The sequence below is a fragment of the Antechinus flavipes genome, chromosome 5 (genome assembly GCF_016432865.1).
Source record: "Antechinus flavipes isolate AdamAnt ecotype Samford, QLD, Australia chromosome 5, AdamAnt_v2, whole genome shotgun sequence".
NCBI lineage: Eukaryota > Metazoa > Chordata > Mammalia > Dasyuromorphia > Dasyuridae > Antechinus > Antechinus flavipes.
The window spans coordinates 205,615,155-205,630,983 of record NC_067402.1 but is presented as its reverse complement, the minus strand read 5'-3'; the positions used below and the strand labels follow the sequence as shown (position 1 = coordinate 205,630,983).

General features: G+C 33.5%; 1 protein-coding gene across 1 annotated transcript in view; it reads left to right on the top strand.

Annotated features, from left to right (window-relative positions):
- The window catches only part of NUP107 (nucleoporin 107), a 65,812-nt gene that overhangs the window by 34,494 nt on the left and 15,489 nt on the right, over window positions 1–15,829 (top strand). The window contains exons 8-14 of the mRNA XM_051962439.1: window positions 1,402–1,473; window positions 1,940–2,028; window positions 9,677–9,755; window positions 13,611–13,724; window positions 14,148–14,238; window positions 14,367–14,443; window positions 15,732–15,791. Of these exons, the coding sequence (XP_051818399.1) occupies window positions 1,402–1,473; window positions 1,940–2,028; window positions 9,677–9,755; window positions 13,611–13,724; window positions 14,148–14,238; window positions 14,367–14,443; window positions 15,732–15,791 (582 nt within the window). The remainder of the gene's footprint in view (window positions 1–1,401; window positions 1,474–1,939; window positions 2,029–9,676; window positions 9,756–13,610; window positions 13,725–14,147; window positions 14,239–14,366; window positions 14,444–15,731; window positions 15,792–15,829) is intronic.

The following is a 15,829-nucleotide window of genomic DNA, read 5'->3' as shown; positions in this document are numbered from 1 at the left end:
AAGGGAAATGACAATAAAAGATCTTTAATATAAAGATACTTGCTTTTTCTTTCTTTTTAAATATGTAATACTGTTGTGGCAGTTCAGTTACAGATTTTTCCCCTTTATACAAAAATTAAATGTTTGAAAGATATAATTTAAGGAATATCCATTCTGTTCTTGTTATCTCCCATTGGTATAATTATCATCTATATAGATGACCCTAATATGTATATTTTTCATATCTGTTCTTATTGTATCTTTCTGTTCCCATCTGTGAGGGAATCCTGGGTTTTCTTCTTGAACTCTAGTTGTGCATCTCCAAATATGTTAGACATTTCAAGTTGGATGTTTCATTAGAATCTCATTTTAGTATGTCCAAAACAATTCATCTTTCTTCACAAACTCATCCATTTTCTGAATTCTGTTTTTGTCAGACACTATCATTCTTTTCATGACTTACATTCATAACTTTGTTTTCTCTTAACTCATTCTCCCTTATTCCATGTGTTCATTTGGTTGTGAAATTATGCTTTTCTATCTTAACATTTCTTCCACTAGTACTCTTAATGCTGACATAACCATTTTCCTAGTTCTGATCCCCATCATCTCTCTCCTGGACTACAGCTTCCTATTTGATTTCTTCTCAAGCCTCTCCTCTCCATTCCAAAATATAGCTGCTAAAATAATTTTTCAGAAGAGTAGTTCTGACCATATCACTCCTCTATTCAGTAACCAGTGGCTTCCTGTGGCCTTAATAGAGTCAAATGAACTACTCTATACAACTTTTAAAGCCTTTCATGACTTGGCCCCAAGCTACGTAAACATTCCCCTTTCCACACTCTGCAATACAACATATTGGCCTTAAACTGTTTCTCTTCAAACACAATCCATGTCTTTGTACTGGTAGTCCTCCATGTTTGGAAATATCCCTTCCTCACTGCCTGTTAGAATTCTTGGTTTCCTTCAAAACTGCGTCATGTAGGAATTCTACATGAATTCCTATTCCATTCCTCCCTATTACTTTGTATTTTGGATATTTTGTTTATACATATTTAGTATATGTTATTTCCTCTAATGTGATGTAAGCTCCTTGAGGGCAGAATCTTTCATTTTTTTCCTTTTTTATATCCAGTGCCAGGATATGGTAGTAGTAGTAGTAGGCATTCAGTAAATAGTTATTGAGTACCTAGGCACAAATGGATTTAATAGTGAGATGTAATCTTAACATTTCTATAAGAAGAAATTTTTACAAGAAGGAAATAAAAATATGTATTTGTTATTTTATAAACTGTTAAATCTGATAGAATAACTTATTGCAGACGCTTCCTCCCAATTCTCAAGTTCTCTTTTATACTGTTTTGTTGTATTAATATTATAATGGCAGTTTTTAATTTAATGGAAATGTTTGTTCTTAAACAGTCTCTAAATGCCAGTGAAAAAACAGTTGTGGATACACTATTTCAGCGAGATTCACTTATTCGACAAAGCCAGGTATGAGATGGGGCTTTTTTTTTTTTTTTTAAACATAGAGGAAAAAATTAATTCTTTAAAAGTTGTGTGCACTTATCTTAAAAAAATAACAACACACCAACAGTATGTATAAGATTAAAGTTTTTGCACTATATTCTTCATCTGGATAAATTTGCTTGATTTTTTTGAGGTTAGGCTTGCTCCTTGTTTGTAATACCTCCCAGGTTTCTTTTATGTGGAAAAAATGAAAAATATTGTTTCTTCCAGAAGTCCAAGTAGACTTTGAGAACATGGCCCATTATAGGATTTACTACTGAAGAGTATATACCTATCTCCTAGCATAGTACTGATTAAGCCAAAGATATTTGTTATGTCTAGATAAATTAGAAAGAAATTTAAATGTTTTTACCAAGTTTTTGTTATAAGGTTTAACTTCAAAGAATATAGATCTTAAAATTGTAGTTAATAAAATTGTTTACTTTTCCAGCTGGTGGTAGATTGGTTAGAGAGTATTGCCAAGGATGATATTGGAGATTTCTCGGATAATATCGAGTTTTATGCAAAATCAGTATATTGGTAAGTCCCTGAACATTCAACTCAGTGTTAAGTACTTCCTATGTATATAGTCTTTTCCAGAGTGCTAAAGAAAATATAGTTTTGTTAGAGCCCTTGTGGAGCTTTATGATCTAGTAGGGTAATAGCTATTATTGCTCAGTCATTTTATTCATGTCCAACTCTTCAGGTCTCATTTTACAGATGAGAACTGTGGCACAAAGGAGTAAGTGACTTAGTCAGGGTCACATAGCTAATAAGTGTCTGAAGTCAGATTTGATCTTAGAAAGTTTAGTCTCTCTGACTCTGAGGCCTGTACTCTATTCATTATACAATGTGGCAGCTCCAGAGTAATTGCATAAATACTTATAATTCAAAATCACAAATTATAAGACTCTAAAGAAGGTGTGTAAAATGGAAGGGGGTTATAGTTATTGATTAAGGAAAATAATTTTGAAACAAAAGCATCTGATTTGCTATTTAAAGAATAGCAAAAATGGTAAACAATGATAAAGAGGCAGGAAATCTTGGGGAGTTCACAGGGGATGGCAAATGGTCCTATTTGATTGAAGTTTAGAGCACTGGTAATAATAAAAATGGAAAAATTGGGTGATTTCTGATCTAGAGGGCTACAGATACTTATCTAAGGAGTTTAGATTTTATTTGGTAGTCAGAGGGGAGCCATTGCTGGTTTTGAGTCAGTGAGTGATATGACATGGGACATGATGTGACATGAAGATGAGTACTGCTTCTACCACTGTGAATCACTACTATTCTATATCTTAGTATATGGCATATGTTTAATATCTGCAGAGAAACCAGCCATCGTAACCAACTACCACTGTCAGGGTAGGTAAGCAGTAGGGTACTCTGAGGGAGAAGTAGGAGGTAACATGTTCCAGGCAAGTCAAACTACCTCTAACAGCTTGACTGCCATCATCTTTGTAGAAAAGTAGCATAATACCTGTTCTTACAGGTAGTCTAGTCTCAGCTACTGAAGCCCCAGATAAGAACACTTAGCACCAAAATTCTTGGCACTTTCAGATTAATCAATCAGAAATTGATATGATTTTATTAGTGTAAAAAAGATTAGAGAAGAGGTATCACAGTCTACTCTCTTATCTGTATTGTTAAGAACCTTGGATTCTCTCTACCTGACTTGCAACTGAAACTTTCTTAATGTTGTCTCTTGTTAAAATATTCTGCTTGAAAGCAGAAGCTGACTGACTTTTCTGTATCTCCAGAGCTTAGTATAGTGCTCTGCACAAAGCAAATGCTTAATGAATGCTTTATTCATTTATTCATCCTTGGAGACAAGATTAAAATCATGTAAAAACTCTTTAAAGGATGTCTGATAAAAGAATAATGCTTCAGGATTATCAGCCTGTATCTCTATCAGAAAACTACAACAAGCTGGCTAAGGATAGTAATTAAAATTAGGATTAGCCCAGCTGAGTTGGGAGAAATTCATAACCACTTTGGCTAAAAAATAATTGATATTTCATCTTGAACGATGCTTGAAGACCTCTTACTGAAAAGTTGAGGTCTGCTTTAGTGGATCGAAGAAACAGAGAACCTTGAATTAACTGTTTTGCCTAGCAGATTTCCTTAACGTATGGTCCCAGATTATGCCCAAAAAGTTACCAAACTGTGCATACCCTTTGATCCATCAGTGTTACTTCTGGGCTTATATCCCAAAGAAATACTAAAGAAAGGAAAGGGACCTGTATGTGCCAAAATGTTTGTGGCAGCCCTGTTTGTAGTGGCTAGAAACTGGAAATTGAATGGATGCCCATCAATTGGAGAATGGCTGGATAAATTGTGGTATATGAATATTATGGAATATTATTGTTCTGTAAGAAACAGATGGATGAATACAGAGAGGCTTGGAGAGACTTACAGGAACTGATGCTAAGTGAAATGAGCAGAACCAGGAGATCATTATACACTTCAACAACGATACTATATGAGGATATAGTCTGATGGAAGTGGATTTCTTTGACAAAGAGACCTAACTCCATTTCAATTGATAAATAATGGACAGAAGCAGCTACACCCAAAGAAAGAACACTGGGAAATTAATGTAAACTATTTGCATTTTTGTTTTTCCTCCGGGGTCATTTTTACCTTCTGAATCCAATTCTCCCTGTGCAACAAGAGAACTATTCGGTTCTGCAAACATATTGTATCTAGGATATACTGCAACATATTTAACATATATAGGACTGCTTGCCATCTAGGGGAGGGGATGGAGGGGAAAAAAAAAACAAAACATATGGTCCCAGTTTTCCAGAGATGAATAAAACAGCCTCAGCTTCTTGTCTAATTCTCTTTAAAAGAGAAGAGAAGAGATTCTCTGGTCAGCATTTTTGGTTGAACCTGTCCAGACTTAGGTGATTGGTCCTTCAGAGCAGATCTCTGTCACCAGGCTCATAGTTGAAGTTTTTATGGGATTTGCTAGAGTTTACAGTCTGCTGGTGTGGTCTTCAAGGATCCTATGTCTTGGTGAGGCATCAAAATAAAATAGGTGGAAGAAGGAAAACATTTAGAATTATTGTGACTAAAAATTAAATAATAATTTCTACTTAGAGCCATGATATTTGTAATATATTTTTGAAAAGACTATCTGTTAATATACTTTGAATGTCTGAAAACCTAATGAATAAAAACGGCTAAATTATTTTTTGGCTATTTTTTCCCCTTACAAACTTCATAATTAAAGTAACCTCTTAGAATGAAGACCACTTTTTTCAAATTAATTTTTTTCGATCAAAGAATACTTTCTCCTTCCACCCACTCCCTACAGTGAAGCAGGTTGGACAGGGAAAGGATAAAAATCCTTGTAATAAATATGCATAGTCAAGCATTTTCATGTCCAAAAATTTCTCATTCTAAATTAATATAACTTATAAATTAGGTTTCTACTACACCACATTATGAGTATCTCTTTAATAAATACTTGCCTGTATACACTTTGATGTTAGTAAAGTGGTCAGATTTCTTATTACTATCAGAAAACAGCTTTTTTGGCTGAAGATACTTTGCTTCAAGGGAACTAGCTTATGTTTTGAGTAGTTCGTCATCAAATTGTATTGTGCTTTTAGGTTCCCTGTTTGCAAAATGAAAAAAAGTAATGTCCACTGGAAGATAAAAACCAGTATAACTCCCTTTATATTAGTGTTGATATATTGTATTACTACTTGTATTCTGGATTAATTGAATATCAGAATTTTACTATTAAAGGTACCATACTAGTTGAGACATAGGAATGGTTCTAATAAATATAACATTGCTAGAAGTTGGAGGGAAATAACTGTTTTAATTATAATTCTAGTCTAACTACCTCAAAGTATTTATTTGCCAACAGAGGAAAAAACCTCCTCTGCAAATGTCAATTGATAGTAACATAGTTTTATAGTAATAGATGTTAGCTGCTATGACAGATAAAAGTAGGATAAAAGTAGTATTGCTTTTCTGGAGTTAGTTAGCCTTGGTACCAGATGAGAAGTGGTTCTCTTACTCAAACTCTTTGCAAAAAACAATTTTAAGAAATGATCTTATTTTCTCTGTCACATCCTCATTACTGAACATTTCAGTAAATCTATCATCTTATTCATGCAGTCCACATCATAACCCATCACCCCTCTTTATCCAGTTTGATTCTTAACTCATGTCTTCTCTAAATATCTACTCTTTGCAGGGAAAGGCCTTACTCTAGGGCTTGTGGATACCAATATAGTACTAACCTGTCCTATTTGTTATATCTATTGCTACATATTTTCTGGATTAGATCTCTATCTACATCTTATGTTTAAGGCCATGTTAGAAATATGCTATGGCATATTTTTGCTAATTACACATTTTTCTGTTTCTTTATGATTACCTGTATCAGTCTCTTATTAAGGCCTGCCCTGTGTGTCCTTTTCCCCTTGAGTTATTTGTAATTTAAAATTTTTTCAATTGCTTTGTCCTTTTTTGACCTAGTTTTTGAGATCAGTGTTACCATTGTTATTGGATATAGCGTTTCATCTTTTCTCCTATGGATCTACCCCTCATCCTTGTAACTTTGCCACCAAAATAGTGTTTTCTGATCACCAATCCTCTTTGTTAATTATTTCTCTAGAGAGGCCATCTACAGCCAGAGAGAAAACTATAGGAACTGATCACAATGTGGATCACAATATAACATTCTCACTCTTTTTGTTGTTGTTCCCTTGTGTTTTGTTTTCTTATTCATTTACTTTCTTTTTTTGATCTGATTTTTCTTGTGCATCAAGAGAATTGTATAAATATGTTTATACATATTGGATTTAATATATATTTTAACATGTTTAACATATATTAGATTGCTTGTCATCTAGAGGAGGAGGTGGAGAGGAGAAGAAAATCTGAAACACAAGGCTATGCAAGGGTCAATGTTTTCAAATTATCTGTGCATATGTTATGAAAATAAAAAGCATTGTTTAAAAAAAATTATTTCTCACAAAAGTAAGCTCCTGGATTACCGGGACAATGTGTTGGGACCCTCAGAACTTAACACAATATGAGGTACATGTTAAGTGCTTAGTAAATATTTTTTTCATTCATTCCAAGATTAAAATATTCCATGATTCACAGTCTTGATAGTATTATTGGCAGAATTTTGGTATTAACAAGATGACTGTTTTAAGGAGTAGCCTGAGATTGTTGAACACTGTACAGTTTTCCAAATTTTATTCTTTCTATTGAATTCTGGTTCTAGCTCATCATAAGGAATCTGTTATCGCACTGAACATTCTTTAAGCAGAGATGCCAAACATTTGAGAGCTACATATGGTACACAATGCTCCTGAGTACAAAATAAACCAAATAAAATGTAATTGAGAAACATTTAACAAAATAAAATAGAATAAAACATAGAAACATTACATTTTAAAATTACTAAATCTGTATGTGGCTAGCAGAAATGTTTTTGTATGGTAATGGCTCCTGTTTCTATTTGAATTTAACCCTACTATTCTATAAAACAGCCAAGTAATCTTGTCAAGCACAGCTCTCGTTTATGCCTCATTGATATTGACAATCAAAAGATTAGTAATTGAAGTAGTCTCTTTTTTGTATGTATCAAGAAATGTTTGATGATTTTAATGTGTATAAGAAACAAATTTTGGGGGGCAGCCTTTTAAGGATACATTTACTTTATCAAATTAGATACTACTTTTAAAAAAATTATCATATTGTTTTGATACAATAGACCATTCCATACAAAGCTCCTTGTAGAATATATTCCCTCAACAATTATTGTATATTGTTTTTTACAGAAAGTTTATGTCCCACTTTGATAGTGAAGTGCTACCATTAACCATTGCATTTGACCAGTTTTGTTGCCTCTCCTTGAATTAGTTTTCATCAACTTAAATGTAATTTTTATTATCAATGATAATTCTTTGTACCCTTCAAAACATATAAACTTGAAGATATGGATTGCAATAGAATATCATTTGGAAGAACCTTCCTTTTCTCATTTTCATCACAAAACTCTTAGTAATTATAGAGATGAGAAATTTGGCATATGGAATAAGTTACTAATGTCGTCTTAATCATCTTCCTTCTAGAGTAATGATATGTGTGAATTTTTTCTATCCAGTATCTTTTCCTTTTTCAGATTTCTTGAGAATGGATCCTTCCACAACCTCAAATTGTATAATTTCTAGCAACCTCCTCTCTTATCTGTTTAGTTCAGAATCCAATAGCTTTTTCCACTTTTACTTACTTTGATATTTCTGCTTCCTTGATCAGCCCAGTGAGAACTGGTGTTATAATTCATAAGGAAACCATTATTGATAGAAAAAATGATATTTTTGTAGAAAATTTGAAAAATCTTTTTCTTTTTGTTTTCCTCCTGGTCTCATTTTAAAATGCTGTTAGGATAAATTTAGGTTTAGAAGTCTGAAAGTTAAGATTAGAATTGTAGGCAGAGCAGGAGGGTTAGGAATAGAGTCAAAGTTGGAAGGCTTGGGTTTCTGCAAACTCATTTTTTCCTAATCTGTTTTTGCTTTTTTTTTTTTATTGGGGGGGGGTTGCCTTTTTTATGGGATGATGTTTTGTTTTCTTATATTACTTCATAATCTTTACAGATGGATTTATATTCTAAGCTTATTTTGCTATTGACTGTCATTTTTCTGCTTAGCAAAGAGATCAATGTTTTAAGCCAGTTTAGGAGCTCTTTTGGCCTCCTTGTTTTGGATATTCCTTTGCATTGTGTAAATTTTTATAGAAGTGGCCCATGTTGATGGAACTCATTTGAATAATTTTGTTTGAATCTTTTATAATTGCATATCACAACTTGTCTTCATTCTGATATATTTTTGCCCAATAAATTAGTGGCTTAACTGTATGCAACTATATACATTATCTTTTTCATCAATAGCTGTTTCCTGTCAACATATAGTCAGTTTAATTTTTTTGTAATAGTATTCAATACTCAACATGCCTTATCACTTCTTTATTTGGAAAAAAAATTCATGATATATAGGCTTGAGGCTTATATGGAGTCTAAAAGCCTTTGATCTCCTTTGTTTCTTGACACTGACTATATTTTCCAACATATTTGTAAAAAGTAATTAGCACAGTGCCTGGCACACAATAGGAGCTAATACTTATTCCCTTACCATTTTTCTCATGCCCATCTTGACACTGATATCATTGAATATTAAATTTCCTGTTAGTTCTGACTAGAAGATTTTGTCAAGTTCTTTAAAGAATTTCAGACTCTTCATTCTCTGCAATAGATGTTGATATATATAAGCTGCAGTTTGTGTTGGTCTTTTTGCTTTGTGCTTATCATGCAAGGGAGGATTTCCATGAAATATTTCTTGTTGCTTTTGGGTACACGATAAAACAAATTTTGCTAACTTTATATTTGCTACTCCAAGGAGAGGCTGTGAGCTAACCTACAATTTAGCAATTTCTGATTTAATTTATAACAAGAATTTCGTGATTGATGTGATTTACTTGTCCTATTAGTATGATTTCTCGTTGGTAATTGCAAAGGGACTTTCTGCATGTAATATCAACAGTTTATAGACTGTCTAAAATCTGTGACTCCTAGCACTCCTGTGCTCCCTTTTCTATCATCTGCCATTATCTCTACAGACAGTTTAGATACTATACAGTATGGAAGCCTATTTTGTATTTTAATTTGGATCATGGATTGCTGTGACCAAAAATATTGGTAAACTAGTGGTTGTCCTTTAGTGGTGGGTCAATTTGTTCGTACTGGTTCTCAAGCAGCAGACACAATTTGTTGCCAGAACTGTATATCAAGACTATCTGGCATGGGCTAAAACCCGCATAGCCTTTGAGAACCCAAGGCTATCTCCACAATGTGATAATACATTGGAGTAGAACTTTTATGGTTCACTTTTGTGTCACATGATTTTTTCTTCTACATGATTTTTATGTAAAGAATGAATATGAAATAGTTATGAAAGGTAAAGATAGTGATTTATAGATATTAAAAATATTCACATTTTCAGCAAAATTATTTTTTTTTAAAATAAAATAACCTTTTTGAGTTAAAGGTTTTGAAAGTTTTTAGTGTCTTTGTACTCCCTTGGTTAAATTTTTTAACATTACAGAAAATCAGATATCTTAATTTTTTTTTTTAATATGACATGCTTTTTACTTACAGGGAAAACACTCTGCATACCTTGAAACAAAGACAGTTAATGTCATATGTTGGAAGTGTTCGTCCTCTTGTTACTGAATTGGTAAGTGTTAACCTGAAGGAAAGACTGTTATAAAACAAAGATTTTGTATGTTTGAGTATTGAATATGTTTGTCTTCTGTAGGTTCCTTGTATTTATTTTGCTTAGTAAGAATGAAAATCTTTTAATTTGCTTCTTTGTATTATATTTATATTGAAAGAATTGTAGTTAAAAAAAATCTTTATTTAAATTGCATTTTAAACATCATTATCTAACAATACTTGTCATCAGAAAAAAAATTAGATGTATGCTTATGTCAGAATTGTCAGATCTTCAACTACAGACTTCTTTATTGGTAGTTATACTGATGAAGAGTTATATAAAATGGCATTTTAAAAAGTCCTATTGAAAGCCAAGAGTTGAAAGGCCGTTTCAGCGAGGAGTAGTATATGAGAAGAATAGGACCTAAGTTACAAAAGGAACAGTTGCATGTGGAGAAAAGAAGCCATCCCTTTCATCTTCTCTGGCTTATTTGCTTCTTCTGTCTCTTAGAACTAACTGAAATTGTGCTTTCTCCTTTTCTGTTACTGTCTGCTCTTTCCCTTATAACCTCATTGTAGGTTCTTTTATTGACTTCTTGAGGTAGATACCTAAGGGGTAATGAAATATTTATAAGTATCTGATATTCAGCATGTGTCCATCAGAGATGGGACACACTGAATTTAATTATTAGATTTACTTTAATGACTACAGTTGAGCCAATACATGTAATATACTGTTTCAATTTGTTTTTTAAAGGAGAGAAAAGCTCACTTTTTATGTTTCCATACCACAATGAAAACTTTATTTCGGTAGAGTTAAAAAAATAGGGATTCCCAGTTGGATATCAGGTATATTGTCTATGGGACAATGTTATCACTCTTAGGGGGGAAAAAGGCTGATCGAAGCTTAGTGCTCAGTAGTTCTGGGAAGTCAGAACTGGAGTTTAGGATGATGAGTGGGGACCAGAATATAGTGGGGCTATATTCAGTCCTTTTGGAGATTTTTGGAAAATAGAGGTTCAGAGTATATTTTATCATTTGTTCATCAGGTTCATAGGAATGTGGATTATTCACCATGGTTAGTACTGCCAGATCAGCCCAGTATGCCAGACTGGGAAGAGTAACCTTGGTTTGGCATGGTCTGGTTTTATGATCAGTCTAGCCCGCTAATTTAAGGATTATCTTCTCAGTGTCTAGTCAGTACTCAAGGGTATTTATGCCAATATGTTAATGTTGACATATGCCATGAGGACAAATAATTATCATAGCTTATAATTAACCTATGACAGGCAATCTTGTTGTCTTGTATTTGGAAAAGTTTGTAATACACCATTTAGCTCACTCTGATCCAGCGTTTGTTATTTTTTTACTTAGCAACATTGCTTACCTTTTAATAGAGCCTAGGTACATATTTATTAAAGTAGCACCACTTCTGCCAACAGTGCTCCCTAAATGACAGGACCAGAAAGACTTGTTTTTACCCCCTTCTTTGCCTTTTCTGTACCCTTATCTTTCATCTCTCCCAACAATTTATCCTCCTTTGAAATTCATGCCATTATTTTATATTGTTCTGTCTCAATCCTGCCATTTAGATCTCCAGGGTTCTGTCCTGCTTAATGGATTTTAGCACCTGCCATCTTCTCCAGGCCCAAATCAATCACTGTCTTTATTGATCTCAGCAATTTTAGTGGTCCTTCCATAAATCTGATTTCTTCATCCCTCTCAGTTGCTGGAAAGGAAGAGAGGAGAGGAAGAGTGGAAGGAGGGAGAGAGGAAGGAGATAGAAAGGGAGGGAAGATGTGTCATGTTCTGGGGATACAAAGACGGAAGTCAGCCTAATAAGTCAGCCTAATAGCTAACATTCTAAAAGTAGATTCCAACACATATGAGAGGGAACTAGAGAAGAGAATTCTGGTTTAAGGAGTCATAGGGATTGTGAATGGAGCCACAGGACAATTGTCCCAATTTACAGATGATATTGTATCCTTAAGCTTCTTATCTTTGGAAACAGACTAGACCTCTTCATAGCCATGTAAAACAAATTATAAAAACAAAGTGGATTTAAAAAAAAAAAAAAAACTTTTGACATTCATTTGTACTGAATCCAGAATTGAGTATGAGATCAGACTGGAATTTAATTTGTGAAATTATGTAGTATCTTCAGTGTACAAACCACTTTATTGCTGCAAACGCTTATCTTCTTACCCCATTATTTTCTCAGGGATGTTGTATATGTTTGTATCATGGGACACAGTCATATAGGCTGGGCAACTATCGAGAATGAGAGTCCGTATATAGATAGCTGGAGGGTACTTCAGCACCCTAAGATGTTTCAAGAGCAATTAGTCAGTAAGCATTTATTAGATGGTTGCTCTGTGCCAGGCACTGTGGTTAAGTGCAGAGGACACAAAAATATATATATCCAAAAATAACCCCCCAAGATGCTACATTCTAAAGGGAGAAACACTATATATCTATATCTATCTATATGAACATGTAAAGCTACATACAAAGTAGATAGAAAGCAGCCTTAAAGAGGATAGCACTAGGGTTTGGGAACCCCGGAAGACCTAGAGCAAGTGGCATTTTAAGGTGAGTGTTGAGTAGGAAAACTACAACAGGTCAAGGTGTGAGGGGGACAGAGGACTTTATATAGATCTTAAAATAATAGAGAACAACCAGAATTTAGGGCCTATGTGGTGAATTTCTGAAGAAATAGGATCATAAGTGCACAGGAAGAATGTATGGAGACATAGATGGAAGGAGTTTAAAATGTGAAGAACAAGGGGTATGTGTATGAATTCAGATTTTAACATCCAGGTAGGTACCAAAGATGTTCCTTTACTGAAATTTTGGAAATCTCCAAATCCTAATATAATAGGTCTACAAAATACATAATATATAATAGTAGTTGAACAGTTCTGTGATAGAAACAACTGGAATAATTGACTTTTAGCATCTGAAAATCAGCAAGTTAAAGACCTGGTTCCAAAATTAATAGACTCTTTAAAATAACTATGTTATTCCTTTTTCCCGTGTTAGCTTTTTGAATGCACATCTATTTGTGAGAACTGTCCATTGACCATTTATAGACTCAGCATTCTTTTGTAACCACTACTGCAATTTTTTCAGTTGTAATTTAACACACAGATCACATACTACACTGCAGCTTCCCCATTGTCAAAATCAGGAACATTAATATATGTGGTCTTAGATCCAGGAAGTTCATCTAAGAAAGATTCTATGAAAAACAGTAATGCAATTTTGAAAATTTCTTATCTCTGTAACATTTTTCATTATGCAGTCTTTTAAAATAAGTACTTTATGGTGGGAAAACTGTGCTGGCATATATCTAAATATCTTTTGAAGGAAAAAATACTGAGAAAACTGACCATATCTAGTTTCTGAGCTATGTAGCTGCTACAGTAGACAAGGCTTTGTTCCTTTTCTTTTCAGAGCTACTCTTGTAGGCTTAATGACAGCTCAACTACAGCTGCTTCCTCCTTGTTTGAATTCTCAGCCCTTCTCTTAGGGAGCCATGCTATTAGGTAGTGACCATTATGAGGCCATTGTACCCTTGATTAAGTAGGGTTGTATTCCTCTTCTTTGGGTAGTAGCAGAAAGAGCAGCAGACCAAAGTTTTGGTTCTAGGCCTGTAGCTACAAATTGTGGGCCAATTGATTTACCTATCTACCTCATAAGGTTCTTGTGAGAAAAGTTCTTTATAAAGGATTTGGTAACTGTGGCTATTGATACACTTCTCTTCGTTCATCCTTTTTTCAAACAGTATTATGAAAGGTCTTGTTATCATGTAGGTGTCTCTAATATAGCTCTGCCACCACTGTGATGTATTTTAATAGCTAAATCTTTGTTACAGGACCCTGATGCACCTATAAGACAAAAAATGCCACTTGATGATTTGGATCGAGAAGATGATAACAGATTGCTCAAATACCTTTTCACACTTATCCGTTCTGGGATGACAGAAGAGGTGAACCAAAGAAAACCCCTCACTTGCTCACTATGACTCCCCCTTTTTTTATGCACTTCCTTGTGTTATTTAAGATTATTCATATAGGATATTAATTATGTATTGAATCAGATGATATATCTGATGATTGTTTAAATTTTGGACTGAGCCTCTGGTGACTAGTTACACTGATGATTCTTCCAGTGAGAAGAAAAGGGAGTCTAGTTTAGAAATCTTAAAGGAGCCTCAAATGTCACCCTGAAACTCAGCTGTTTTCCTAACCCCTATTTTGTCCAGTTTCCCCTTTGTTGTGCTTTTTGAATAGCTACATTCACTTGTGATATGTAATGTAACATATCATATACTAACTATTGCTGACCTTTTTTTCCCTCCTTTTTAAATACTTAAAGAAAAAGAATCCCTTTCTTTTTATTGTTTTCATAGGCACAGCGTCTATGTAAACGTTGTGGTCAAGCATGGAGAGCTGCAACACTTGAAGGGTGGAAATTATATCATGATCCTAATGTTGATGGAGGTACTATGGGGATTTTTCTGTCTATTTCTAAGAATTATGGCTATTTTTTGAGCCTCAGGCAGTGTCAGAGAAGGATTTAATATTATAAATTATATTCTAGTTGCCTTCCCTTGCTGTTTTTATTCTAGGAACAGAAATAGAACCAGTGGAAGGGAATCCATATAGATGCATTTGGAAGATAAGCTGTTGGAGAATGGCAGAAGATGTAAGATATAATCAATTAATAATAATGTAATAATGGAGACTTTACATACAGAACACTGTTATTATTATGTTGTTAAGTAGTTGTTTTTGCAGGTATTAAAAAATGGATGTTTATTGAACACTTACTATGTGCAGGTATTATCCTTTCACTCTTTCTGTGTTACCACCATTCATCTAGTCGCTCATGTTTTGGAACATGAAGTATGTTTAATTCAATCATTTGCTAAACTCTATCAATGTCCTTTCTACAACATTTTTCATATTTGTCCTTTCTTGATCTGTTGCCACCGCTGTAGAACAGGCCTCATCATTTACCTATACTATTGTAACAACCTTATCATAAAACTTTTTATCTCCAATCTGCTTCCTCCAAATTTCCATTGTGTTATTGATAAAATAGTATTTTTACTATACGTAATAAGTAATAATGTTAAACACAGATAGTACTTTTACTGTACAGGTAGTACAGTTTCTATTGCTCATAGAGTCAAGTTCAAGCTCCTTTGGTATTTGGTATTTAAGGCCCTCAACAATTCCTCCCTTTTTCTAGCCTTATTTCATATTATTATTTTCCATATATTTAGTGCAGTAGTCACGATATAAAACTACTTTGTTCATGTTGTGAATTTGGGTTTCAGTGGAGAGGACAATTGAAACTTGAGTATTTTAAGAAGATTAATCTCAGAACAGTAAAACAAATAGACGCAAGATAAAATATTAAAAGTAAAAAGAAGAAAGCTGAAAGGACAAATACGAGACCAGTAAGGAAGAACTAACAGGACTTAGTAAGATGTCAGATATGACAGATTTCAAGTCAGAGTGACTAGGAGAATAATGCTTCCTTTCCTAATAATGGGTAAATCAGGGCAAAGAATAAATTAGTTGCAAAGTAAGGAAGTCTTTAATACAGCATTCTTAATTCATATTTCCATAAAAATGTAGCTCAGTATTGAAATTGTATTTAATGAATTTCTACAGAAACTTACATTTTATATTTGACTGTTAGCAATCTTGTGTACAGATGTCTGAGTGATAATTTGAATAAACAATCATAATATCATTCACTATTCACAGATCACTTCCTTATTTTCAAATTTAGATGTTGTATTCATTTGAATTTCCAATGTTAATTTTTCTACCAAACAACTGCTCTGGTAGATATGCTATTTGGAAACTATTAAATAAATAAAAATCAGTGTAGTATAACATTCCAAGTTGGTCTTAAGGGAACAAATTAGATGAAATTGAATTGAATCATTTAAATTTATTTATGCCCAATTTTATTTTAGGAGCTGTTTAATAAATATGAGAGAGCAATCTATGCCGCCTTAAGTGGGAATCTCAAACAAGTACGTAAAGCCTTTTTTATATTAGCTTGCAATGATTT